The sequence below is a fragment of the Schistocerca nitens genome, chromosome 1 (genome assembly GCF_023898315.1).
Source record: "Schistocerca nitens isolate TAMUIC-IGC-003100 chromosome 1, iqSchNite1.1, whole genome shotgun sequence".
In the NCBI taxonomy this organism is placed as follows: Eukaryota; Metazoa; Arthropoda; class Insecta; order Orthoptera; family Acrididae; genus Schistocerca; species Schistocerca nitens.
This window is the reverse complement of record NC_064614.1, coordinates 957,575,239-957,602,118: the sequence shown is the minus strand read 5'-3', so window position 1 is coordinate 957,602,118 and position 26,880 is coordinate 957,575,239. Positions and strand designations below refer to the sequence as shown.

General features: G+C 38.7%; 1 protein-coding gene across 1 annotated transcript in view; it reads left to right on the top strand.

Annotated features, from left to right (window-relative positions):
• LOC126194761 (CCR4-NOT transcription complex subunit 3) overlaps positions 1–26,512 on the top strand; it is a 99,247-nt gene extending 72,735 nt beyond the window's left edge. The window contains exons 10-12 of the mRNA XM_049933046.1: positions 4,875–5,189; positions 9,014–9,223; positions 23,607–26,512. Of these exons, the coding sequence (XP_049789003.1) occupies positions 4,875–5,189; positions 9,014–9,223; positions 23,607–23,705 (624 nt within the window). The 3' untranslated portion in view covers positions 23,706–26,512. The remainder of the gene's footprint in view (positions 1–4,874; positions 5,190–9,013; positions 9,224–23,606) is intronic.
• The last annotated feature ends 368 nt before the right edge of the window (positions 26,513–26,880 follow it).

Genomic DNA, 26,880 nt, shown 5'->3' with positions numbered 1-26,880 from the left:
AAACAAAACAATGTTGATACATCAGCTGACCAGAGCTCCTCCCAGTGATGCCAATTTACAGCCATAAAAGTACCAAACTTGCCCTACTAGCAGTTTTTTCCCCAGACCAATTTGTCTCTTCAATTATTGAATGACCCTCATACAATCAAAGAGTTGTGGACCTCATTGCCAATTTATTCACATTATATTATATTTATTTATGTTACATTCAAAGTTAATCACCAGTCTGCCATTTTACTACGCTCTTCTGGCATTTCGTTCTTCCTGTAGACAATAGCATCATCTTTGAATAGGCTCAAAGAGTCTCTAGTGTTACCCTGTAGACCATGATTATAAGCTGTAAACAGTAACAGTGTTACTACACTCTCATAAGATATGACTGTGCTATAACAAATATCTCAATGGTATCTTAATGTAGGAAGATTAATTACTTACTTATAAGACCATTGGCATTGAAATTCCAACTACTGTTTATACATGATGTCACACATTGCAGATTATTTATTGCTGGCCTTTTACCCACAGCTTCACCTACAGACAGCACATATATTGCAAACGTCTCCTCCCCCTCCCCCCCCATCTCTCTCTCTCTCTCTCTCTCTCTCTCTCTCTCTCTCTCTCTCTGTCTGTCTTATCCTGTCCCCTCTCTGTGTCCATCTCTTACGACCCCATTTTCTTTCCATCTCGTCCTCCTCCCTCACTACCCATCTCCTCCTCCCGCCTCTTTCTGTTCATCCATTCCTATCTGCAAGTATTCCCTGCAACACATTCTGATACTGCCTGCCGGCCGTGGTGGCCGTGCGGTTCTAGGCGCTCCAGTCCGGAGCCGCGCTGCTGCTACTGTCGTAGGTTCGAATCCTGCCTCGGGCATGGGTGTGTGTGATGTCCTTAGGTTAGTTAGGTTTAAATAGTTCTAAGTTCTAGGGGACTGATGACCACAGCAGTTGAGTCCCATAGTGCTCAGAGCCATTTGAACCATTTGATACTGCCTTCACAACATGCCAGTCATACAGGGCACTGTTAATGTCTGACATTACCAACTATTTTTAACCTCAGCTCTACCCCATGGGAACTAGGTGGTAGTTACCCCCTTAGTTCTTCTTTCCGTATAATGAGTAATAAGTGTACAAAATTAGGTTGAAATCAGTTTAGACGTTTATGCGACCCCCCCCCCCCCACACACACACACGTTTTGTGTGTGTGTGTGTGTGTGTGGATGGGTGGGCGCGCATGCGCGCTAGCCTTATACACATGGGCTGTCACGTGCTGATGCAAACAGCACATACATAGCACACATTTACCACCCTCTCTGTTTTCTCCTCCTTCCTATCTTTCTCCATCTCCTCCCACCTCTCTCTGTCCATCTCCTCCTCCTACATCACTCTCCGTCCGTCTCTTCCTCCCACCCCACATTGCCAGACTCTTCCTGCCACCACTCCCTCCCCATCACCCCCTGCCACCCCTCTCTGCCCATCTCCTCCCCATGGTCACTTAATCCTCCCCCTTCCCCTGTCTCCCTATTCACCCTGTCTCTCTCCTTCCATCTAGTCCCTCTGCCTCCATCCAGACCCTCACCCGCCCAACCTGCCACCCAGCTGACACTGACCCCCACCCACCCAGCCAACCCCACCCCCCCACTGAGCTGGCTTCTCCTCCCTGCCTCTCCCCCCCCCCTCCAACTGTCTGATTGCCCTTCTGGCTCTTCCTCTGTCCCCCCTGCCCATGTTCATTTAGCCCCCCCCCCCCCCCCCGACTCTCGCAGCCTGACTGGGGCCCCCCACTCTTCCAGACTGCCCCACTCCCCCTTCCGGTCTGGTCGTCCCCCTGCTGGCCTGGCCCTCACCCAGCCAGCCTGGTCCTCATCCCACCGACCTGGCCCTCACCCCCTGCCCCTGCCCGTCTTACCCCTCCTCTTCCCCCTCTCTGCCGCCTCACCTTTCCCTCCCCCCTAGCCCATTTCCTCCACCCTTTTCCTTTTCCACCTACTCACTACACCTCTCCACTTTCTACCTGCCTGCTACCCCTACCCCCGCTTCTCACTCAATCTCTTTCTGACCATGTCTCTCTCCCCCTGTCTCTCTGTCCACCTCATCCTCCCGCCTTGTCCCTTGTCTGCTCATCTATGTCCAACCACATATATACCCCCTGGAACGCAATCTGACACTACTCACATAAAATGCTTGTAGTGTGGGGAAATCCTAGATGTTGGGGGAACCAGTTGTTGTGTTTCAGCCTTATGGGAGCTAACTGGATTTTATTAATTCCAAAATAGTAAGTAGTATGTACACCAAACATGGCTGAAATCAATCCAGTGTCTCAGTAGGAGACGGGAACACTCTCTCTCCCTCTCTCTCTCTCCCTCTCTCTCTCTCCCTCTCTCTTTCTTTCTTCCTTTTTCATGTATGTATGTGGTTACTCGAAAACCATTACAGGCAGCATTTATAGTCACAATGTTTGAGGTGTAGTCACAAAGATTTTTCTCCCAGGTAAACGTCTTCAATCATGGTATGCATTGAAATCCTTACACCGTTTCTCTGTAGCATGCCACCAGAGGAGCCAAAACAAAATGGCACACTCCACTCCATTGTATCAGTGGGCTTTCCCTCTAGTGGCATGCTGTGCGTTAGTGTGGCATGGGGTTTTCAGTGTGTGCCAGGACTGCAGACATGCACCAGAAAACAAACAAAATACAGTTCACATAATTTTATCTTTTGGTGGTGATAATTCAAATGTTACGGCTGTCCCCCATGCCTAAATTTAATGTTTCTTCTGTTTGTGTTCTAATTAATATAAACAGTAATTTGTTTTAGGAACATAGCATAGTATATTAGTCTGCAATTAAAACGGGGATACCTACATAGTTAATGTTTGTGGGCTGTGACCTGCGTGCTTTGCATTATTGTTCTTCAGTTGCTCGTAACTTTCTGGTACACAATAAAAATGTTATTCTCCATGTTGAAACTTCATGCCAGATTTAAACTGTATGTCGACTATGACTCAAAACTGGATACTGGATGTTATTGTACAGGATACACTGCACTAAAATTTGGTACATGTAATTTCAAGTTTACAGACAGACACTCTCTCTCTCTCTCTCTCTCTCTCTCTCTCTCTCTCTCTCTCTCTCTCTCTCTCTCTCTCTCCCCCCTCCCTCTCTCCCTCTCCCACTCCCACCCCCTCCCCTCCCACATTACTCCAGTCCTGTAGACTGGTTAAGGTGAGGGGTTGTTTTGGGAGCAGTAATTGAGAGGAACAAGGGAAGAGGAAGGGAATGGACAGTGACAGCTACAGAGAACCAGCAAGGGAATAGGATAAGGATGTAGCCCCAGTAAGATTGTTAGGGTGCAGGCTGAGGAAGCTGTGTGTGACATGCAATGTAGTAGAAAAATGGACTGAAAGTATAGTGGTGCAAGATAGAATATAGGAAGAGGTAGAACACAGAGAGCACAATGTGACAGAAAGTTAATGGATAGTAGGATCAAAATAGAGTGGGAAGGGGGGGTGGTCTATGGGACAGGGGTGGATGGAGGTGGTGGTTTAACAATGATTAACGGAGGATGAGGCCAGTAGGGTTAACGGAGGATGAGGCCAGTAGGTTTGTGGAATTGAAGGTTATGTTGTAAAGACAGTCTCGTCTGTATAGTTCAGAGACCAGTGCTCCCCCATCAGAGGCAGGTACATGCGAAATCAGAATTGTTGACCCAAATCAATGGCCACAGCCAAACTATGGCGAGAAGCAAAGTTGATCACTCTGTGGCAGTGTGGCAGTGGAAGCCTCTAGTGTGCTTGGCGACAGTGGCTACTGCACAACTGAGACCATTTGTATCCTAGCCCCCGCCCCTCTGTACCAACACAATATTATATTTTAATTATTTAAGTCAGCACTGAACTCTCCTGTTTTGTGTTAAATATTTAGTCTATTCATATATCCTAAAAATGAATATGCCTGTGTGTCTATTATTATTGATAATTTTTGCTAGTCAGATAAGGGCAATGATGTCATTTGAAAAAGAGGAGAGGAGAGGAGATACATTCCTTATTTCACTGTGCTTCACTTACTATGTAGTTTAGATTGAAGTTTATACTGCTGCCAAGAGAACTTCAGTCTAGGAAGTTGACTGTGACTCAAATATACCAAACAGGAATTTCTCTTCCTTTCGTATATGCAATGAGTGGTGTTCTTTTCACTTATTGTATGTATTAGACTCAAAATATTTCATTCACCTGTTAAACTATAATTTATGTATGACATAATAATACACTGAATTTTCTCCTGTTGAGAAATTTGGAGCAGCAATCATACACTGAATTTTCTCCTGTTGAGAAATTTGGAGCAGTGATCTGTTTTACTTGATAAAAACTTTCCATAGCAGAGATGACATATATTCAGCCTTATCTTTGACAACCGGTTTCGACATACAGAATGATGGTAACATAAATTTTTTTGAAGACTAGAAGATGACTGTTATGTCTCTCAAAACCGGTTGTCGAAAATAAAGACTAATTTATGCAATCTTGGGTGTTGAAAGTTTTTTACCATAATATAACTGATACATAGTTTTAAATAAAATCATTGAGACCATTTTGGTTTGTAAAATCAACCAAGCAACAGTTGACGAAAGAGGTAGCACCATTGACCAAACTTGCTTCTGTTGAAAGATGAACATTTGCCATGTGACACGAAGAAAATGTGTATCCTTGTGTTTTGAACATCCATTATAGCGAAATCATTATGCAGTTGGATTGAAACCAACAAGCTAAGACTCTATCCATTCAGTCTTATTCGTGAATTTAATAAATTTTTCCATCACTGTTGTGTTGTGTGTGATCAAATATGTATGTATTCATTATTATACTGTTTTAATGTATTCTAGGTTCCTGAAGGTATGTCATCCCTAAAGTCAATTGCGCAGCAGGTGATTGATCGAGCAGGTCTGGAAATTCCACCATCTGAACCTAGCAGGGGATTGTTTGATAGTAAATCGCAAGTTTCGGAAACATCTGAGGCCCACATACCACCATTGCTGGGTGTCGCTCCTCTTGGTCCAGTACCTTTGCAGAAAGAACACCAGTGCCAGTTCCAGATGATGGAAGCTGCATATTACCATATGCCTCATCCATCAGATTCAGAGCGGTTAAGGCCATATTTGCCAAGAAATCCATGCCCAACACCTGCGTATTACAACCAGGTATGAGAACTGCAGTTAGACATATTGATAAACTTGTTAAGCTATTTGATGTCACCTAAATGAGACACATCTTCATTCATTAACATTAATACATCTGTTGGTGAAAGTATTGAAAGAAGTTATCCAAACTTGAATGTTAAAACTGATACATGTTTATTAGGGTAGTGGATCACAGATGGGACTGTTAAAGTACCACCTGATAATTGTAAATGTTGTACAAGAAAGTTGTTCATTATTTAATTATGAAGTTTGTTTATTTGTCTTTTTCATTAAGAAGGAAAAGGAAGAGAGAGAGAGAAAACATCAATGTGAGAACTGTTTATAGCATGGCCAATTTGTTGAATCGTTTTAGTTATTTTGAATTTGGCTTGATAATCATAAAGAAATTTCCAGAAAGTTTCATAAAGAAATTTGTTTGAGGTAAAGAACGAAAGACAGCTGAGACATCTATACAATTTTCCAACAACTCGGCCATGCAGTGTATGCATCCTGGACACTGTTGACAGAAATAAATTTTGTAGCTGGTGTGTTGTGCTGACTGTATTTCGTGGTCACTAAATGGACACCCTTCAGGCTTGACTTGTAGAAGCAGAAAAAAAAGCTGCAGGAGCCACATGATGACTGTAGGAGGCAGAGTAGGTTGCTAACTTGGGTTTCACCAGAAACTCCTGAAAGCAGAGATATGTGGCTAGGATTGTTGTTGAGGTGTGACTGGCAGATATCAACCATTTCCTTCTTTGTCCATGCAATGTACAAAATCATGTAAACCACACTCTTGGTGTTGAATAGGTCAGTTAGTGTGGTTTTCATTTTCAACTTTCTCATTCTTGCTGTCTGATGGACAATGGAACTCCAAAATGTTCTTGTCAGAACATTAGAGTTCCTTCTTAGGTTTGTAACCATACACCCGTATTGTGTGTGTTGTGTCACTGGTAATGATATTATCCAAAAAAAGTGAGGTTTGGTTTGCGTGCATCTGAAAGTTCTCTCATGATCACGACTCGGTTGTTCTTGTAGTCAGCAGTCATCAGTTTTGGAACCAGCTCAGCTTGCACTTTCCACATTGTCAAATTGTCACTAATGGTGTTGTATACAGTTGTTTTTGGAACATGGAGACACTCTGTTAGCACCTGCATATATATTCCATTGTCAGTGTTCGCAAGATCCCAAATATGACACACAGTTTCATAACTTTTACTGGTTGATGGCCATCCTGAATGGAATTCATTGTCCATCTTTTCCCAGTCCTCCTTAAATGACGTCAGCCATCTTGAAACTTGAGAAAATGACAAAGCAGAGTCCCCTTAGGCTTGCTGACTCTTCAACTACTTGTCAACATAACATTTTATGAGTATGGCACAAAAATTAATCATGTACCGTGTCATAGTGTTGACTGCATTGTGCATCATACTATGTGCACTATCGAAAAGTTCACAGCAACAGCGGTGCAGATACTTCCGGAGCTTGTATCAAACTGATGTAGGCAGGGATGTAAAGTTAGTGTCTGCCCCATATACCTCAAGTAATGTGAAACTGGTACGAATAGGAATGCTTGGGAAAAACTGCATTGCGTTCCAAACGCACCTTGTAAAAAGTTAAGAAAGGGAGTCATAAATAATAAATGAGAGAAAAAAATAAGAAAGAGGTGTCTATGAATTGAAAGGTGAGAATAATGAAGTAATTCAGTCATGTTAACGAAGATTGTGAGCATGTTTACCACAGTTGTTTGGCAGTCAAGGAGTAGCAGATAGCTCTCAAAGTTTCAGACCAAGTGACTTATTTTGCTTGAAATGCATTTAAAAAAGGTGAAGTGACATTGCACTCATAATTAAGATCCCACTACAACACTATTTGTCAATCAGTACACATATGACACATCCCAGTCTTGCGGTTTTCGTTATCATCTGTAAGCATACATTTCCAGGTATAAGAATTTAGGTGTCAGTCTGATATGTTTGACAACTGTGTTCACGTTGGAGACTGATACATGTAGTATTGGACTAACAAGGAACACAGGGGGAATATAGATTTGGAAGGCAATGTAATTACTGGAAGGAAGTAAAAAACGCATGTGCACAGATTAATTTGGATATCTTCAACGTAAAACCTTGGTCTGATAGCTTTGTTTAATATTACTGTATGTCAGATTATTAACAACAAAAGAAAATAAGTGAAACGTTAAATAACATCAAATTTACAAGAGCACCCATTGACCTACTAGGCTCAACTATTTCAGAAGTGACAGTAATCTGAATGTATCACATTAATTTTAATAAAACTGTGATTCCTACTGCAGAGCGTTTTGGAAATGTAATCTAAGTAGTGAGTATTGTACATGGGAAAATATTTCATACATCCAAATCCAATGGTAGCGGTAACATGAGTAGGGCCCCCTCCCCCCCTTGAAACTGTGTGTGGGGACATTGGGAAGGCATGATGTGCCCCTCCAACACATTCAGCATTATGCGCATTATAGTACTGCTTTCTTCACAAGAAGATGCTTCTATCATTTTCCAACTACGATAGGCATAGTATTTACTAAAGGGCACATACACAAGAATGAGATAATTATTTTGTTTTCATTAAGTGCTTGCAAAGGACACTCTTGGGAGTTATAAATGCTACCATGACTGCAATTACAGTGCAGAAAAGCCACTTTCATAAATTACACTTGAAATTTGGTGTGTGTTGCGGTCTTCTCACTTGGTAGATGATAATGTGAGGAACAGTAGTGTGCATAATCTTCTCCAAACAGGTTACACTTCAGTTCAGTTCTATAAAATATCATTTTTAGTCATGTTTACCTGAATATTTTCAACGTAGTGACAATGATCTTATGGTGATGGCAACAAAAGTGGTATCGAGGTCTCAATCAGTGTGAAACTGATGACAGTAATAAGAAAAACTGGAAAAACATACAGATTATTCAAATCACAAAATATGTATACTGTGGAAGATTTTTCTGCTACATAGTTTTTTCACTTGCTTCAAAAAGAAGAAATGGTGTTCCACAAGCAATAGATTATATAAATTTAATTCACAATTGTTCAAAGTTGAATAAAATTGACAGCCTATTGCCAACAATCCCAGCCTCTTATGCAGTAAGAACTCATTTTGCTAGTTCCTTGCATGCAACTGACCGTTTAAGTTTCAGCTTTGAGTTTTGATCGTGAAACCTCTCACAGTTTGTGTGATTGGTACATTGGTTATTTATACAATATTAACTTTAGCAGAATGTAATTTCTTTTTTCCTATGTAAAAAAAACCCTATCATTTTACCAAAAACATTTCATTATATTGTACTTGTAGAGCATATTTGAAGATACAGTGTCAGGAATGGGTTGTTGCCCATCAGCCCAGATTTCACTGTATCTTGAGAGCCAGTGTGCCCTTATTAGCCATTTAGCTTGGTTTGTTCTGCCTGTCAAAGAAAGAAAAAACATATATTGCCTTCATAATCTTGTGGATTAATGTAAGATTAAACTGCTGTTCATTAATTTGTGTGTGTATAGCAAGTAATTCTTTAAAATTTGTATGTATCATTGCAAAAATGTTAAATTAAGGTGTAATTTTGTTGATAAACTCCGTAAAAATTTCAACATTGAAATTCACAGTTTCATGCACCCACTGTTTCATTAATATTTACTTCATTGTCATCATTTGATTCTGTCTTGAGTAATAACTGGTTGAGCACTCTTTTGAGTAATTTATTTAAAGACCAGTTTCATAACCTATTCTGTGTTAGGCCAAGGGCAAGTAGATGCACTTTTCAATATACTGTACACAAAAACAACTACTAACAATACTGTTTTTGATTACTGCAGACTCCGTTGCCACATTCGGACACTGTGGAATTCTTCCAGCGACTGTCGACGGAAACGCTCTTCTTTATTTTTTATTATATGGAGGGAACAAAGGCACAGTACCTAGCAGCGAAGGCCCTTAAAAAACAGAGCTGGAGGTTCCATACAAAGTACATGATGTGGTTCCAGCGACATGAAGAGCCCAAGATAATCAATGAAGAGTATGAACAGGTATGACTGAAGCTCTCGTCTGTATGAAATATTAAAATGTGTTGACAACACTTGTTTTGTTTCAATATACAAATTATTTAGTAAAAAATTAGTATTCATTAATAATATCACTTCTAACTTGTGTCGCCGCACGGGATTAGCTGAGCGGTCTAAGGCGCTGCAGTCATGGACTGTGTGGCTGGTCCTGGCGGAGGTTCAAGTCCTCCCTCGGGCATGGGGTGTGTGTGTGTGTGTGTGTGTGTGTGTGTGTGTGTGTGTGTGTGTGTGTGTGTGTGTGTCATTAGGATAATTTAGGTTAAGTAGTGTGTAAGCTTAGGGACTGATGACCTTAGCAGTTAAGTCCCATAAGATTTCACACACATTTGAACTTTTTTCCCCTCTCTAACTTGTGTCAGGCAGTTTCTTTTTTCTATGTGGCTTTCTGTAACCAGTCTTTCTTTTTCATCTTTTAAATGAAAATCAAATGACAAATGATGATGTGAAATTGTAACAGTAAATCTAATTTTTTTATTTGTGTCAGTAGAATCAGATTACAAATTCAGAGAAAGAAAACGAAGAATAGTGTATCAGACAGAAAATTTATAACAGAAATTACAAATTACAAAACACAGAGTGTAACTTGAACTAGTTTTGCCCTGAAGTGTGGAACATCAATTGCTTTATGAGTTTATGACATGAGGTCATCTAGGCTGCACTTGGTGAGGCAATAAGGACAGGAATGTGTTTTGGCTTGCTTGGACCTCACTAAAATTGTATGCGGTAGATAATATTGTACATCACCATTTCACAAGATTTGCTTTGCATCTTGTTATTCCTATTCCAAAGCCTTTTAATGGATTCTGAGACTTCCCAATTTTCATGATGGCCAAGGGCTAATTCTTCTAATGGTTCAATCCAATTTTCATCCTTAAAAGGCAACCACATATCCTCTTTATGCTGACTTTGGTGTTCACAGTCCTCCATTGCTATGAGGAAACTAGTTCTTGATTTGATGATGTGAAATTGTAACTATGCGTAACTCATGTGTCAGATGCCAGATAGTGGGTTTTGTTTGTAGGTAGTTGTCCTCTATCAAATTGTAAATGCAGTTATCCCAGCCATATGGTAGATCTTATCTCTCGGAGTAGTTTTCAGACAGACTGTACAGGGCAGCAGGATTTGGTGAATGTGACATAGCTTGCTTAATGGGTGCATGGTTTAGCAGCCCAGAGTGAGGCTACCGGTTTCCGCTGATTTTCATTTCTGTGTTGATGTAGTGCTGTTTGTATGTCAGGCCCCTGTCTAGGGTAATACCCAAATATCTGACATGAGGTCAGTGCTCCAACAGTGTTTGCCTTCACGTAACCTGGAGTGCTCTTGACACTTGCTTGATGTAGAGATGCAGTGTGCAGACTGAAGTGTGGGTTAGGCTCAAGTTGGTTCCAGATATACTATTCTTCAAGCCTGTCGGTGTTATAGTAAGTATCGCTTCAGCCTTATGAACCACACCGCTTTGGATACCCAAAGCTTGGTCATTAATGTATATTAAGTTTGTGGTGTCATTCAGTAGTGGTTGTTATTTGGTATAAATATTAAAAAGTGTTGGGCCAGTACACTGCCCTGATCTAGGTTATTTTTCTGTCTTCAAGGGAATTCACAAATACCACATGGTTTTCTCAAGCTGGACTCCAGTAGCCACAGTCAAATTGTAATCTTTTGTTGCAATATAGATAGATATTGTGCGTCAGGAGTGTGAGGGTACAGTATCATAGGTAGTGGAGAGCTCTATGAATGCCACACCCATTATTTTACAATATTCAATGTCATTCTTGATTAACTATGTGAAATGTCATATTTGTAAAGTGGTCATTTTTCCTGTGCGTGTTGTGTGTCTTTTGGCACTTTGGATAAGTCAATAAAATTTGATACAGGATTGTGGCAAGTACAGTCCAATTAAAATTTTAAAAAAAATGAAAATGAGCGAATGGCATCGTTGGCCAGGAGGCCCCATCTGGGGAAGTTCGGCCACCAAGTAGAAGTCTTATTTTAGTCGACACCACATTGGGCAACTTGTGCGCCGATGATAAGGATGAAATGATGATGAAAATTAATTGATAGTTGACAGTTCACTCATCGTAGCTGGTTTCGTCTAATCATAATGCTTATGTCATGACTAAATTGTTTGCCATTGCCAAACTGCTACAATCAATATGTCAGTTCACTTTCACTTTCTTGATGTGTTTCGATTCCAAATCCTGGGTTGGGCTTTGTTACTTCATACTTCATCACACATGACAGCCACATCAAAACACATACACACAAACAAACTACTGAATCCTTTCACACAGGATGCGATTCAGCATGACGTATACAGTTATTCTAATCCCAGAAATCAGCTGACACTAGATAAGTTTTGCATGACATAGTGTGAAGCCAAATTTTCGCAAAGGTGCAATGAATTGTTGCAACTGGGTCTCCAGAGTCGTAAATACCGCAATTTTCTGCAGTGCGCTGGCATAGGAAAGTGGTTAGTGTATCAACCAGATTTGTGGAAGGTCATATTTCTGACATTTTTCCACATCATTTTCATCATTGTATTGACTGTTTTATTCACCTTTATGTTTCTTCCTATCATTATTTTTCCATTTGGAACCTGCTTGTGTCAAGTATAATCTGCAACCATGTGCCAAGCAGACCTGCTCATTGGTTGGTAATGCAGCAGCCTGGATAGCCATTGTGTGCCAGGTAACTATTGGCAGTGATAAATTTCAGTTTGCTTTTACAACTGAAACTGGAAGTTTTCTGTTTTGAGTTTGGTCATAGAGGTTAGCTTTAAGTGCTGTGGACAAAGCAATTGTGATTCTTGTTCTCCTGCAGGTTGGTGCTCACCATTTTCTCGAATACATTACACTTCACGAGTTTGTGGTTAAGTCATTAATCACTTAAAATCAGCTGTTGGCATTTCTGTTTCCATTGTACCTTGTGGTGGTCACTTCCAACATTGCTCCTTCTTACACATTAGCAGCATTTGTGAAGTGACCTGCGATGTTTATGTGACAGATGTAAACTGTCAAGTAATTTTAATCAGTCTATAGTTATCCTTTCCCATACTGCCATCAAATGTTTCTGCCATTTGGAATCTTCACGTCGGACATAAACTGAAGCTGCAGCCAACTTTATATTACTGGTCTGCCTCAAATCATCTGCTTCCATAGGACTCAAACAAGTGGTGCCAAACAGTCAAGTGGAACCACTATATCCGACATCTCTGCAAGCATCAACTTAAGGGAGCACACTAAGTTGTCATGTATTGGTGTACCACGTATGCCTGTTGTTTCGTGTTCAAAACACTTTAATATGCACAAAGTTGTTACATTCAGCCATTTTTAATTGATTCCGAGTGTATCTTAGCTTATGGACGTGAATTGTATGCCATGAATCTATTTTTTGGTTAGTTTTTATCGCTACTGTTACTAAGATGGAAGAGTGTCTCCTGTATAAAATGTTTTTATAGAGGTCACTGCTTGCATTTCGAAAATTGTACTTGGCTTCACTCACAGTTATGGTACCTTAAAATTTGTCCTCAATGTGACATCATTCCACACTCCATAAACCACCATTTGAACCACATCAATCAGTTCGTAATGTACAAATATCACATTACTACCTTCTTATTCTATTTACAAGTGGTGCTTGGGAGCAGTTTTACTGTCATCGTTGTTGAAGTAGTTAGCATGTTCCTTCAGTCGTTTTTGAAAATGTGTTCTTCAGACTTTAAAAACAAGCCTTTATGTGACATGCATTTCTTTTTCATAGCATTTCCTTAAGTAGATTGTTTTGATATTTCTATTACGCTATGGCACTAGCTAAAGAATGCTATGATTGCCTTCCCACCCCCACCCCAAAACAAAAAAAAAGAGAGAGAGAGAGAGAGAGAGAGGTGAAAAACCTGTGCACCATAAGACTTCCCCTGCGGATTAATTAGAACTAATTATATTTGCACAGTTATAACCTTCTTTCCTTTTCTACTGACCCTGAAACGTGCCTGTTCACTTTGATAAGTTTAATCAAATTGATCACTTCAGTGTCAATGAACGTCCTTGCAGTCCATCAGAAAATGTTAAGTACATGGTATGACACAAAAAAGGAGATAGATGCTACACATTTCTGTACTTGCCAAATATATCTACAACTCTACCGTGCAAATCACCATATATGTGCGTATATTTGGTCAGTGGTAGTACCCGTTGAAGTCGGATTCCACTGCTCATAATAAGGAAAGAAATAAAGGAGGAGGAAAAAAGAAACTAGTGGCTGTGTTGGCTACCTGCCCCATTTCTTGCTCCCACTCCAGCACTACACAGCCTTCTATCTCACCAATGCAGTGATTAATCTTGTTGTATGTGTGTGTCACTTGACATGGTACCCAATGAGCCCATTTTTCCAATAGTGTAAAGATTCTACATCTTTATTCTGCAAGTCATCTTGTGGTGTGTGGCAGAGTTTCGTGGACAATTGCAGATTCTAAACTGCGGCTAGTGTTCAACTAATGCGCAATATCATCAGTTGTAGGATTACAATTATCACCAATTGTTTTGCTCACCTCTCTGTTTCCAATAGTGAGTAGCTTACTTGAGTGCTCTTCTTTGCAGACTTGTCCACTTATTAAGTAATTTATCCACCCATAAATTTTTATTGACCAAGGCAGCTATCACCATACTGCAGCTGCATTCTCTGAATAGACTGCACAGCTTTAGTCCCTCCAGAATACAGAAAGCAGAAGTTCCCTTTTGTGCCAGAGAGCAGGGCACTCTAATGAAATGCTTTGAAATCACTATGAATAGAACTATTCAGTGAACCAAAACATCTAACGCACAAGAATGACAATAAAAATAAGGCATGTCATTGGTGAGTCAGCCCTATAAACATGTGGAGCAGCAGAAAATGGCATTCCACTTATTTACTTTCCCTAATAATATGTCAAAGGTCCAGTTTTATGACAAACTATCTAATAACAAAGATGATGTGACTTACCGAACGAAAGTGCTGGCAGGTCGACAGACACACAAACAAACACAAACATACACACGAAATTCAAGCTTTCGCAACAAACTGTTGCTTCATCGGGAAAGAGGAAAGGAGAGGGAAAGACGAAAGGATGTGGGTTTTAAGGGAGAGGGTAAGGAGTCATTCCAATCCCGGGAGCAGAAAGACTTACCTTGGGGGAAAAAAGGACAGGTATACACGCGTGCGCGCGCGCGCCCACACACACACACACACACACACACACACACACACACACACACACACACACACACACACATATCCATCCGCACATACACAGACACAAGCAGACGTGTCTGTGTATGTGTGGATGGATATGTGTGTGTGCGCGAGTGTATACCTGTCCTTTTTCCCCCAAGGTAAGTCTTTCCGCTCCCGGGATTGGAATGACTCCTTACCCTCTCCCTTAAAACCCACATCCTTTCATCTTTCCCTCTCCTTTCCTCTTTCCCGATGAAGCAACAGTTTGTTGCGAAAGCTTGAATTTCGTGTGTATGTTTTTTGTTTGTTTGTGTGTCTGTCGACCTGCCAACACTTTCGTTCGGTAAGTCACATCATCTTTGTTTTTAGATATATTTTTCCCACGTGGAATGTTTCCCTCTATTATAAACTATCTAATAAAGTATATGTGGCAGCACTGTGGAATGGGACCATGGTTAAATTACACCTCACAGCTACAAAACATCTTGAAGTTGTGGTTCCTACTGCCTTGAGCTGGAACCTTGTTAGTTTCATGAAAAATATTGATTAATGTTTTTTTATATAAGTTTAGCTGATACTACACTAGCATTGTTTTTGGCATTGAACTTTACCCAACTATACCTCACTTTTTATTCATGACAAATAAATAAACAGTACCACACAAAGTTTGAAGGAGTTATAACTATAACAATAAGCACATCACAGCACAGTAAAACCCAATGAAAGTAGTTGCATTAATTTGTTAGTGATATGCAAAACAGTTTGTTGGTTTCAGTACAAGCTTCTGAAGGCTGTCTAATACAAGTTTCAATATTTTGTCATGTGTCAGCACTAGTTGTAGTTCTGGTTGCATAGGAGACTGTTGTTAACTTCATTGGCTCCACGGGAAGTAATCTGTGTGATTGAAATCAGAAGTGTTGTTGGTCACTTAATAGATCAGTGGCTCTCAATTCACCAATCTCGCCACTCATAATTCAAGTAACATCACACTACCAGCTGCAAATGTACCACACATCATTTGTTTGGATCCATAGTATTGTTAATGGATAACATGCCTGTCTTTCTTTGTACTATTTTATTGCTTGGTTTTTAGAATGATTATCTTCGTTGTACATAGCTGCCAACCAAGTGTGGGCATGTGAAACACTTCATCTGTTGTTTTCTCACAAAAGATGAATCGTGTAATATTTTAACAGGCTATTGTTTTTACTTCAGATTTCAGTACTTTACTACTTTGTGAATTGCTTCAGTGAAATAAGATGTGTTCAACCTATAGAAAATGTGTCTCTCTCTCATTTGTGGTGAATCTTAATTCCTCCCAGCCATTTTTAAACTATTGGAAAATTTGGGCTCATTGTATAACTCTCTGGAATTAGCATTTAAACAGTTAAAATCTGCCTCGCGTGTTATTTGTTTGAATGTGTGTTTAGTAGACAGTTAACTGATGCAGTAACATTCTAACAGAAAGCTATGTCATACCCAAAACTTCACATTAAACATGATAGACACGGCCTGTCAAGATCGTTGTTGGGTCAGCGAGCCCCCTTGCCTCCAATTAACAATAGTTAATTAATATTATTACCATTAACCCCCTTCTTAACAGTACATGAAAATCTTAACACATGATAGTTTACATATTTGCAGCAAGCAAGCAGCTACATATTTAACCCTAAAACTTAACATTGCACCATCTAGAGAACCATATTTTTAAATGTCTTAGTATTTTGGCTACATTCATGCCTTCTCGATATTAAAACCATGTAGATTGACATAAGTTCTGTCAAGTAGTCTTTTGTCATTAAGCGAACCACTCTTTTTCTTCTGTCCTTATTGTTCTCTTATTTATCTAAATGAATTCTGTCTCAGCTCCTGTCATTTTTTATGCCTCCTCATTACCATATTGCCACAGACTTGTTGTAATGTTAAAATCTTTTAGTAATCATTTCTTTCTCATGTCCATGATGCTTCACCAACAGCCCCACCCCCCCTCCCCGCCCCTCACTTTGATAGAAGTGTCTTTCGAAATCAACCCATTTTGTGCAAATTCATCTTTCATTTATCCTGCAAGCTTTTTAATAAGAAAAGCAAAATCATTTTTCTTTCCAATTTATGTTGATGTGTGTGAATTCTGTAATTCAACTATTCATATAAAAATGAAGACTCACCCACTCCTTTTTTAAGACTATTTACTTGCTGTAAAACTCAATTTAGTACTAAGCTGATTCTGCATGATTTCTTCAGACACCTGTAAGAATTGTGTTGTGATCTTCAGTCCAAGGACTGGTTAGTTGCAGCACTCCATGCTACTCTATCCTGTGCAAGCCTCTTCATCTCAGAGTAACTACTGCAACCTACATCTTCTTAATCTGCTTACTGTATTCATCTCTTGGTCTCCCTGTACGATTTTTACCCCCCACGCTTCCCTCCAGTACTAAATTGGTGATTCCTTGATGCCTCAGAATGTGTCGTACCTACCAATCCCGTCTTCTAGGCACGTTGTACCAAAAATTTCTTTTCTCCCTGATTCTGCTCAGTACATACTCATTAGTTATGTGGTCTACCCATCTAATATACAACACATTTCAAAAGCTTCTATCCTCTTTTTGTCTAAACTATCGTCCATGTTTCACTTCCATACATGGCTACACTCAATACAAATACTTTCAGAAAGGACTTCCTGACACTTAAATCTATACTCGATGTTAACAAATTTCTCTTCTTCAGAAACACTTTTCTTGTAATTGCCAGTCTACATTTTATATCCTCTCTACTTCAACCATCATCAATTTTATTTTGCCTGCCAAATAGCAGAACTCATTTGCTACTTTAAGTGTCTCGTTTCGTAATCTGTTTCACTCAGCATCATCTGGTTTAATTCAATCACATTCCATTAACCTCGTTTTGCTTTTCTTTGATGTTCATCTTATATCCTCTTTTAAGACACTGTCCATTCCATTCAACTGCTCTTCCAAGTCCTTTGCTGTCTCTGACAGAATTACAAAGTCATTGGCAAACCTCATAGTTTTTGTTTCTTCTCTCTGAACTTTAATTCATACTCCAAATTTTTATTTTGTTGTCTTTACTGCATGCTCAATATACAGATTGAATAACCTTATCTCACACTTCTCTCAACCACTGCCTCCATTTCGTGCTCCTCGACTTGCATAACTGCTGTGTGGATGGTTTCTGTACATATTGTAAATAGCCTTTTGCTCCATGTGTTATACCCCTGCTTACCTTTAGAACTCTCTTTCGAGTATTCCAGTCAACATTGTTAAAAGCTTTCTCTAAGTCTACAAATGCTAAAAATGTAGCTTTCCCTTTCCTTAACCTATCTTCTATGAGACCGAGCGAGGTGGCGCAGTGGTTAGCACACTGGACTCGCATTCGGGAGGACGACGGTTCAATCCCGTCTCCGGCCATCCTGATTTAGGTTTTCCGTGATTTCCCTAAATCGCTTCAGGCAAATGCCGGGATGGATCCTTGGAAAGGGCACGGCCGATTTCCTTCCCCATCCTTCTCTAACCCGAGCTTGCGCTCCGTCTCTAATGACCTCGTTGTCAACGGGACGATAAACACTAAATCTCCTCCTCCTTCTATGAGAAGTTGTAGGATCAGTATTGCCTCCCGCACTCCTGCATTTCTCCTAAACCCAAAGTGCTCTTCCTCAAGGTCAGCTTCTACCAGTTTTTCCACTCTTCTGTAAAGGACTCGTGTTAGTTTATTACAACTGTGGCTTACTAAACTGATAATTTGGTAATTTTCACAATTTCCAGCGCCTGCTTTCTTTGGAATTGGAATTATAATATTTTTCTTGAAGTAAGAGGGTATCTTTTGCCATGGCTGGCTCTTCCAAGGCTATCAGTAGCTCCAACAGAATGTTGTCTACTGTCGGGGGTGCACGTGTATGCGTGCGCATTTTAGCTCATAATAGGATTAGTCTGAAAGCCAGCAAGTTTCCTTTCTTTATGTGTGTGCGTGATTGAATGCTTCTACTTTTTGGTGAGCTGTCGCCTTTATTTCAAAGTATTAACTCCGATGAAATATTTGTTTGAATTTGTGTAACAATACAGCCCAGTGTTCCTTAAAGTTTCTTATTTCATGTTAAAATTCCAACACATGTTTATCCATGGAAATTACCCTGTTGTCAACAGTGCCATTCATAGTAAACATTGAGTGAATGAGATGAGATGTTGTGGTGTTTAAGATTCCATACATGTATTCAGTTATGGAGGAATATGGATGAAAACACTGTCTTTATTTATGTTTTCTATGATTCCCCTATATCAACTTGGGAAAATGTCAAGTTACCCTCTCAGCAAGGCAATGGCTGATTTTCTTCTCCATCTTTGTCCTTATTGTTCTCTTATTTATCTAAATGAATTCTGTCTCAGCTCCTGTCATTTTTTATGCCTCCTCATTACCATATTGCCACAAACTTGTTGTAATGTTAAAATCTTTTAGTAATCATTTCTTTCTCCTCTAGAATTACTTTAGTAGTGTGTGTTACTTTTAAAATTGTGATTCGTCTATAGGTACAGGTAGGGTTACGTCTCAACCTTTCATCATACTGCTGTCATTTGATTTCAGTGGTCATTTAGATTTGTGGTGTGAAATCTGGCTGGCTATGTCATGAATTGTAGTGCAGAATTATGAGTAGTGATACAGTTTTGTTTTAAAGCTATTTTTAGTGTTACAGAAACTACATGAATAAACTGGTTCCTGTAACACAAGAAAAAAATCAAGAGGAATTATTAAAAAGTTACTTCACAATTATCAGTTTTCTTCTCAAAGCAGTGCTGAGTATGAGAGAAACTATAAAAGTACCAGGTCCCTGTAACCCAAGGAAAAATAAAAAATGCAACTAATAAGGCTACTAAAAAGTTACTTCACAAATGTGATGAAACACATTTGTGAAACAACTGTGCCAAATTTTGAATACATGTTAGTTGGAGGCAGATAATTTATATTTGAAGTTAAAATATTTGAGCAATGTTGGTATATAAAAAATAATACTTATGTGAAATATGAGTACTGTGAGAAAACAATACAACACATGCGGTGATGAGGAATTCTGTTAATGACCTCCAAAGGAAAAAATTGTCATTCTTCTCACAAAGTTGCTGTCATCTAAAGACTATGAGCAGTAATACAACTCCCAGGAGCATCCCACCCACCTGGTATTTGGATGGGAGATCGTCTGGGAAAAATTGGTGCCATTTGGTTTTAAGGACACGCAATTCGTCCTAGTGGCATCCAATTGAAAGACTTGCCCCAGGCTGTTGTGCTACACAGTATATTTATTTATCTATTTATTTTTATCCCACAGTTGTACTGTTTGATTCGGGTTGGTGGGTCAAGCTGACTGCTCCATGCATTGAATTGTTTGCTGGTAAAGGTTTTTCATTCATAAGCATTGTGTTGTTGTTTGCTGGTGTAGTGTAAGTGTTGTTGATTGTTGACATAGTGTAAGATGAAAACACCATCCATTACACCTGCATAAGGCTCTAAATAATCATGCAACTATATAGCCTCTGCAGACCTGAGCAATCACAATTCCACATTTCTCTTGTATCCAAATAAACATATGATATACCAGCTCACAGATAATCATCCAAAATCATCCTTTTTACTGACGTTTGGTGAATTATAACATGTGCAACTTCCTGCAGATAAAAAAAACTGTGCCTTCAATTTACAGTCTAAAATGAGAATCATCCATGAAGGGGATAGTTTTCCATTGACGTGCAATCTGGTATGCATGATGGCCTGCTCACTACAAATACATCTTTCTCTGATGAGCAGTGCACCTGTGGTTGATCACCTTCATGAATTTGCTGCTTCACACTTTCTATTTTTCTTTGAGAATGTTACCAAATGAGGCAAAAGAAGTGTGATTTTAACATTGTGTGAGGGATCATTTTAGTGGTTTAATTGTATCAGGGAAATAATCCCCAGGGAATCAGTTCTGGCTCTCGAACTGTGAAACGTGTTAAATGTATTGAAGAACAATAAGTGAATTATATAAACATAAAACACAGGTTGCTAAAATTGTTCATTCTGTGTGTCCACAGGGACAACTTTCCACAACATTATTCATTGTGGAGATTTTGATTTAAAATAATGTGACTGTATACTCACCAGATTTTGAATCTGCTGAAATCATCTTATTTTTAGAAGTGAAATCCTACTCAATTATTTATATGTTTTGAATTTGTTTTGCACATGTAGAAAGCAATGTGTGGCATAGGCTAACTTCTACAGGAGCATCCGTATGCAGTACAGATACAGAATCAATGTCCAAAGTCAGAAGGATTATATATAAGAGACCAAGTATATATATATCTAAAAACAAAGATGATGTGACTTACCGAACGAAAGTGCTGGCAGGTCGACAGACACACAAACAAACACAAACATACACACGAAATTCAAGCTTTCGCAACAAACTGTTGCTTCATCGGGAAAGAGGAAAGGAGAGGGAAAGATGAAAGGATGTGGGTTTTAAGGGAGAGGGTAAGGAGTCATTCCAATCCCGGGATCAGAAAGACTTACCTTGGGGGAAAAAAGGACAGGTATACACTCGCACACACATATATCCATCCGCACATACACAGACACAAGCAGACATTTGTAAAGGCCTTTACAAATGTCTGCTTGTGTGTGTGTGTGTGTGTGTGTGTGTGTGTGTGTGTGCGTGTGCGCGTGTGCGCGCGCGCGCGCGAGTGTATACCTGTCCTTCTTTCCCCCAAGGTAAGTCTTTCCGCTCCCGTGATTGGAATGACTCCTTACCCTCTCCCTTAAAACCCACATCCTTTCATCTTTCCCTCTCCTTTCCTCTTTCCCGATGAAGCAACAGTTTGTTGCGAAAGCTTGAATTTCGTGTGTATGTTTCTGTTTGTTTGTGTGTCTATCGACCTGCCAGCACTTTCGTTCGGTAAGTCACATCATCTTTGTTTTTAGATATATTTTTCCCACGTGGAATGTTTCCCTCTATTATATTCTGACCAAATATAAAGCTGCATTATTGCTTAGATAGATTTTCTGTATAACCCGAGTTCTAAATCATCCAAAATACAGTATGTAAGTGTTCACCGTCAATCTTTCTCATCTATTTTGCAGGAGGTGTATTGTATTTTCTGGTATAAAATAGTCTCCTGTAGCCATCAGATTCTAACTAGGCACTCTAGTGGAAAACTATATGTATTTTTTTTAATTCTTTTTTACTGCACTATATGTTGCTGTCTCTGTGTTCTATTCTGACCCACACTATCTTTCAAAATAGCACTAAACAGCCATTTTGACAGTTACCAACTCCCCCTCCTCCCTCTCTCAGATGAGGTTTTCCACAGCCGCTCTTTCACCTTTGTGACCTGCTTACAGTGATCTCAATACTGCCCTAAAGTTCCACAGTAATAATCAATTACTTTAGAATATGTGGGCACTTATACAGTATAGCCCTTATTTTACTTTCCTGGAATTAACATTCTCCCACTGTTTACGACATTTTTTTACGGTTCCCGTCAAATTTCGTACGTCCACAATGTTAATTTGCGCCCGATTTTGCATCAACATATGTATAATTTTCCTGCAATTTATGCATTACGAAAAAGTGTTTGTGGAGAAAGAAATGTTGCTGGCATGATGTTGGCCGTCCAGTAGTGTTTATGAATAGTACATGATTAAGTTTCTTTACACCAGAGCACCTTACTCAATGGATTTGAACCGGTAAACATGTAACAATTCGTGCCAAATCTCCTACCACTGCCAAGCTCTACTTGGCAATGTGGTTGATGGAAGCAATTAGGATTGTTCGAATAAATATATTATGACCAATCACAAAAACCATTTCCAAACTGTCTCTACTGTGCAAACTCATTTTTGTGATTGTTTTGATCATCGTGTCACCTTTGTTGAATCATATTTAGCATGTTTCGGCGTTTGGCCACTTGTAGTGCTAGTTGACACAGTCATTCACTTTTGCGTTGCTCAAATGTTTGTACGTTTTAGTATAACACAGCTCTGGTTATGCAAGTTTTTCATGCAGAGCAAAGTGTGTTTCGAGAATATATTATTGTTGTCAAGTGGCGTATTTATGTATGTATATTTATTTATTTTGCATAAACAATGTGAGTGGTAGTTTGCGAGTGTGTGGTTTTCTACACAACTGAGGAGGCACACTACCTGATAACCTCAGAAAGATGACTACAGGAGAGACGCGAAACAACACATGCAAACGCAACACAAAATACTTTTTTGCCCTTGATAACAAGAAAAAATTCTTGAAACGCACCTTCCTAAGCATGAAAAAATACATAACTAGTGCAGTATTTCAGTATTTAAATAGCAAATGACAGCTGCAGGCTTTCAAAAACATCGATTGTGTTGTATGAAATTGAGTCAGACGTTCCTACTTCCCAGACAGTTATCAGTTCCACTTCAATCAGCAGTTTTTATTTGATAATAAGCCTTGATTAGATGATAAACAAGTCCCTGACAAGTCTCTTGAAGCCTGTTACATATACCACACATAAAGTGCGAAAAAGCAAGGGGGGTATCCTGTACATAACTTTTACAGCTTAAAATGTTATTTCCCACATTTTATATTTTTTGCATTTTAAACCGGTTTTTGAAGTCCCTTGAAAAGTGTAGAAGCGGGGTTTCACTGTATTCCCTTCCCTCCCTCATACACCCATTCTCACCATTCTCTGTTTCTCATTCTCTCATTATTTGTCACTTTATTTCTATTCCACATGCTTTTTAGTAATATTTTTCTTTCTTCCATTCTTTGCATTCCATTAATTGTTTCTAAATGTCTCAGAACTTCAACAAAACTGCAGTTCAATTCAGCGTTTAAAATTGCAAGTTATTGACATAGTTTGATAAGACAAAGAAGTGGTAAACTTGGATAGAGGGTGCCACTTTTGAATTGTTTCGAATAGTATTGTGTAGTACAATGTCTTGTTTTCATAGCTGCGTGATTTTTTTTATTATTACCAATATTGTAGTGTATTTAGTACGGCATTGATTAGTTACAGCATTAATTATGGCAGTAAGTTAACCAAATTTTAGAAAACATATTTTTTGTCGTGTATGCTTTATTCAGCGATTACTAAGTTTGCATTGTCTTTTGTTTCAGGGCACTTACATTTACTTCGATTATGAGAAATGGGGCCAAAGGAAGAAAGAGGGTTTTACTTTTGAATACAAGTACTTAGAAGATCGTGACCTGAACTGAAACATCAGACTCCACCGGATATGGATGCCGGTTTTTACCCCAGTGGAACCATCCACAGTGATATTGTATAGAACAACTTTTTTTTCTCACTTTTGGCTGGAATTGGATTTGTGAATACACTCATGAATCTTTTGTGGAGAGAAAAGACATTGTTTTTTGGTACAGGTTATCGTTATTTTAAGTTCTTTCAGCTGTTCTTGGCATCCAGTCGGAAGTGCATTTTCCGGTGATGCTATGAAGATCTCTCAGTGTGTTGTTGAAATATTCCTAAGTGGAAAAAAGTGACTGTGAAACTGTGTTTTAGTTCGTGATTCTTTTCCTAAGATCTTGTGATGGTGCATCTTAAACAGTATCACTTTCCAAGTTATGAATCCCCAGTACAAATAAATGACTAGAATGGAGTATTATGTGGAGCATATGGCCTCAGCATTCTGCATGGAGCCTTCATATCCGTGCAAAGTACTTGTTGTGTTGATCTTAACTTTTGTAAAAAGTACATGAAATGATATAAAATACTTATGTACAGAACATTTTGTGTAGAATATTGAATAATAATTATTACAAATGAAAATATGTTACATTTATTGTTTTGCACGTCTATAGCTACTTGAAGCTGAGTAGAATGCAAGAGGCCATGGCTTGTGGTTAGAAGGTGCTTGCTCAGTAAAAGTGGTTATCAGTCTATATGCAGCTGGATGTTCAGGGAATTTCGTATAGGAGGTTATTGTTAATAAAATTAAAATACCACAAAAAAAGTCTGTACAGCATATGCCTATACTACAGACAAGAAGGAACCCAGAACTACAAAAATTGAGGTATTTTGTTTGCTGCTGCCTGGGGCCCAAATCCTAGAATTATTTTCAGAAATGATTTACTTTCAAATCACTTTCATGTGTACATGCCTATCATCAAATTATAACTGTACCCCTCCAAATTTTTTGGGTCTCTGAAAATTATGTGCAAGCAATGTTAGGTGGATTTGAGTGTATTCTAGTTCTGCAGTATAAGTAGACAACTCCAGTTTGATTTTCTACCTTACAGCCTATACCCACTGCTGTCACAATGTCAGTTGCATTTACTTTTGTACTTTAATTTGAGGCATTTTCCCCAGTAGATGTCATCTGCTGCCAAATAGCATTTATGTTTCTGCAGTATACATTTCTGTGAAATGCTTGTTTATACAAACTGGTATAGATAATGGTCGAGTTGTAATAGTATGTCTAGTTTCTATGTGTGTTGTTTCATTGTACTAGCAGTTGCCATGCTCTCAATTCTGGCCAAACCCCAGTGCGCAGTCCATAAAACAATACTGTTTTTTCTGTGTCCTTGTAGTTCTTCAAGAGACAGATAAAATTTTAATGAAAATTTTCAACTATAAGCTTTGAAACGTATTTTCAGAATGCATCTGGGGTTTGTGCCAGGAGATACTGCCAATTAGAAGAGAATGGCATGATCTCAGGCTGCTTTCTTGGTTCCACTTCAACACATTTAGTTTCATTTTATTTATGTCGACCTGCTATATCAGATTAAATGTTTCACAGCTTTTTGCAGTTTTAAAAATCTTACTCGGATCTTCAAACACTGTAATATAAAAGCCAATGTGATGTATGCAGATGTCTTGTATATGTATATATACATATATATATATGAAATGTTTTTATTTGTTAAAAGTAAAAATCCTACTGAAAAAAATATTACAATGCTGATGACGGCATTTCTGTGCAAGTATTAAATTATATTTTTAATTTCAAAGCAGACTAATATCACAGTGGGTTTATTACCTTCTAAAGCTTCCCTTTCTTTTACAATGTTCCATTCACCACTTTTTTATGGGATCCCAGGGTACTGAACTCTTTCATAGCTGCAATGTGGAACAAGACATAACTACATTACTGTTGGAGGAGCCAGTTGTTGTTAAATATTTATAAAGAGTATTCTAAAAGTTGTTCTTACATTACTTTGTCTCTATGTATTGTGTTGCAAAGAGATACACAACAGTTCATATATATGCAGTATATATTCGTATATAAAACCACTGTGTCTTAATAGAATTTGAAAGACTTTTAACTGGATAAAAAAATATGTTTGCCCATACTTGTAGTTCATAAAATCTGATGTCAGTCATTCTACTTTGGAAAGATACGTGTTATTGTGTTGTGAACATGTTTAATGTTTGCTGGCTGCTCCAGCAGTAAACTGCAAAAGAAGTACTGCTCTTGCAGTGCAATAATTCAGAAATTATTTTTGTATATTGTGATTTAATCTGATGTTAGCTGTCATTTCATAATATCCCTGAAATGATTATTTTTGAATACTAATTCATCAAGGCTGTTTATTTTGGGAGCTATCCTTACATGCTCAGAATTGTTAAGACTATTTTGAACTTGAAATATCAATGGTGTGTTAGAAGACCAGTATTTGAATATCACTTTTGAACAGAATATCAAAAATTTGACTGTAAGGTTATGTCCCAAATGACCTTGGTAGAATTGTGGTTGTAATACGGTGGTCATTAGATCTCATTATTTGTCTGTAGGTGAAAGACTGAGTTTCACTTTCAAGACTGATACAGTATGTGAAATTATTACAGTTTACAGTAACATTAAACCCAGTGATGTCATTCTTTTATATATAGATAATGCCAAAGACTGTAAAGAGCAGAGCTTCTTTTGGTCATAATAACAATGAACTTTCAAAATAAGTCTGCTACAAAAAGTGACAAGACAAGAAATCATTGAGAGAGAAAACTGAAGGAATACAAGAAAATGATAACCTGATACAAAATACAGTGATTTTTTGTCAGTGTACTAAGAGCTTTCATTGTAAAGTGATACTCCCATTTGTTCCTTATACCTGTTAATTGTACATAGTTTTCTTAATAGACCCTCCCTCTCTCTCTCTCTCTCTATCTCTCTCTCTCTCTCTCTCTCTCTCTCTCTCTCTCTCTCTGTTTCACTTTCATTCCTCTCTGCTTGCCTGACTTTGGTAAATAATGTGTTGGTCAGTGACACTCAGGGTAAATATTGGAGCTTCCTATAACCTAGTTTGGAATTCTCGCTTTATCAGTGGGTAAAAATATTCTCGCACTCTGTTTTGTTGTTGCTAATTAAAATACTCATCAGTTGTGTGTAAACAAATCTTGAAATGAGATTTCTGCACACTTAGGGAGATTCAT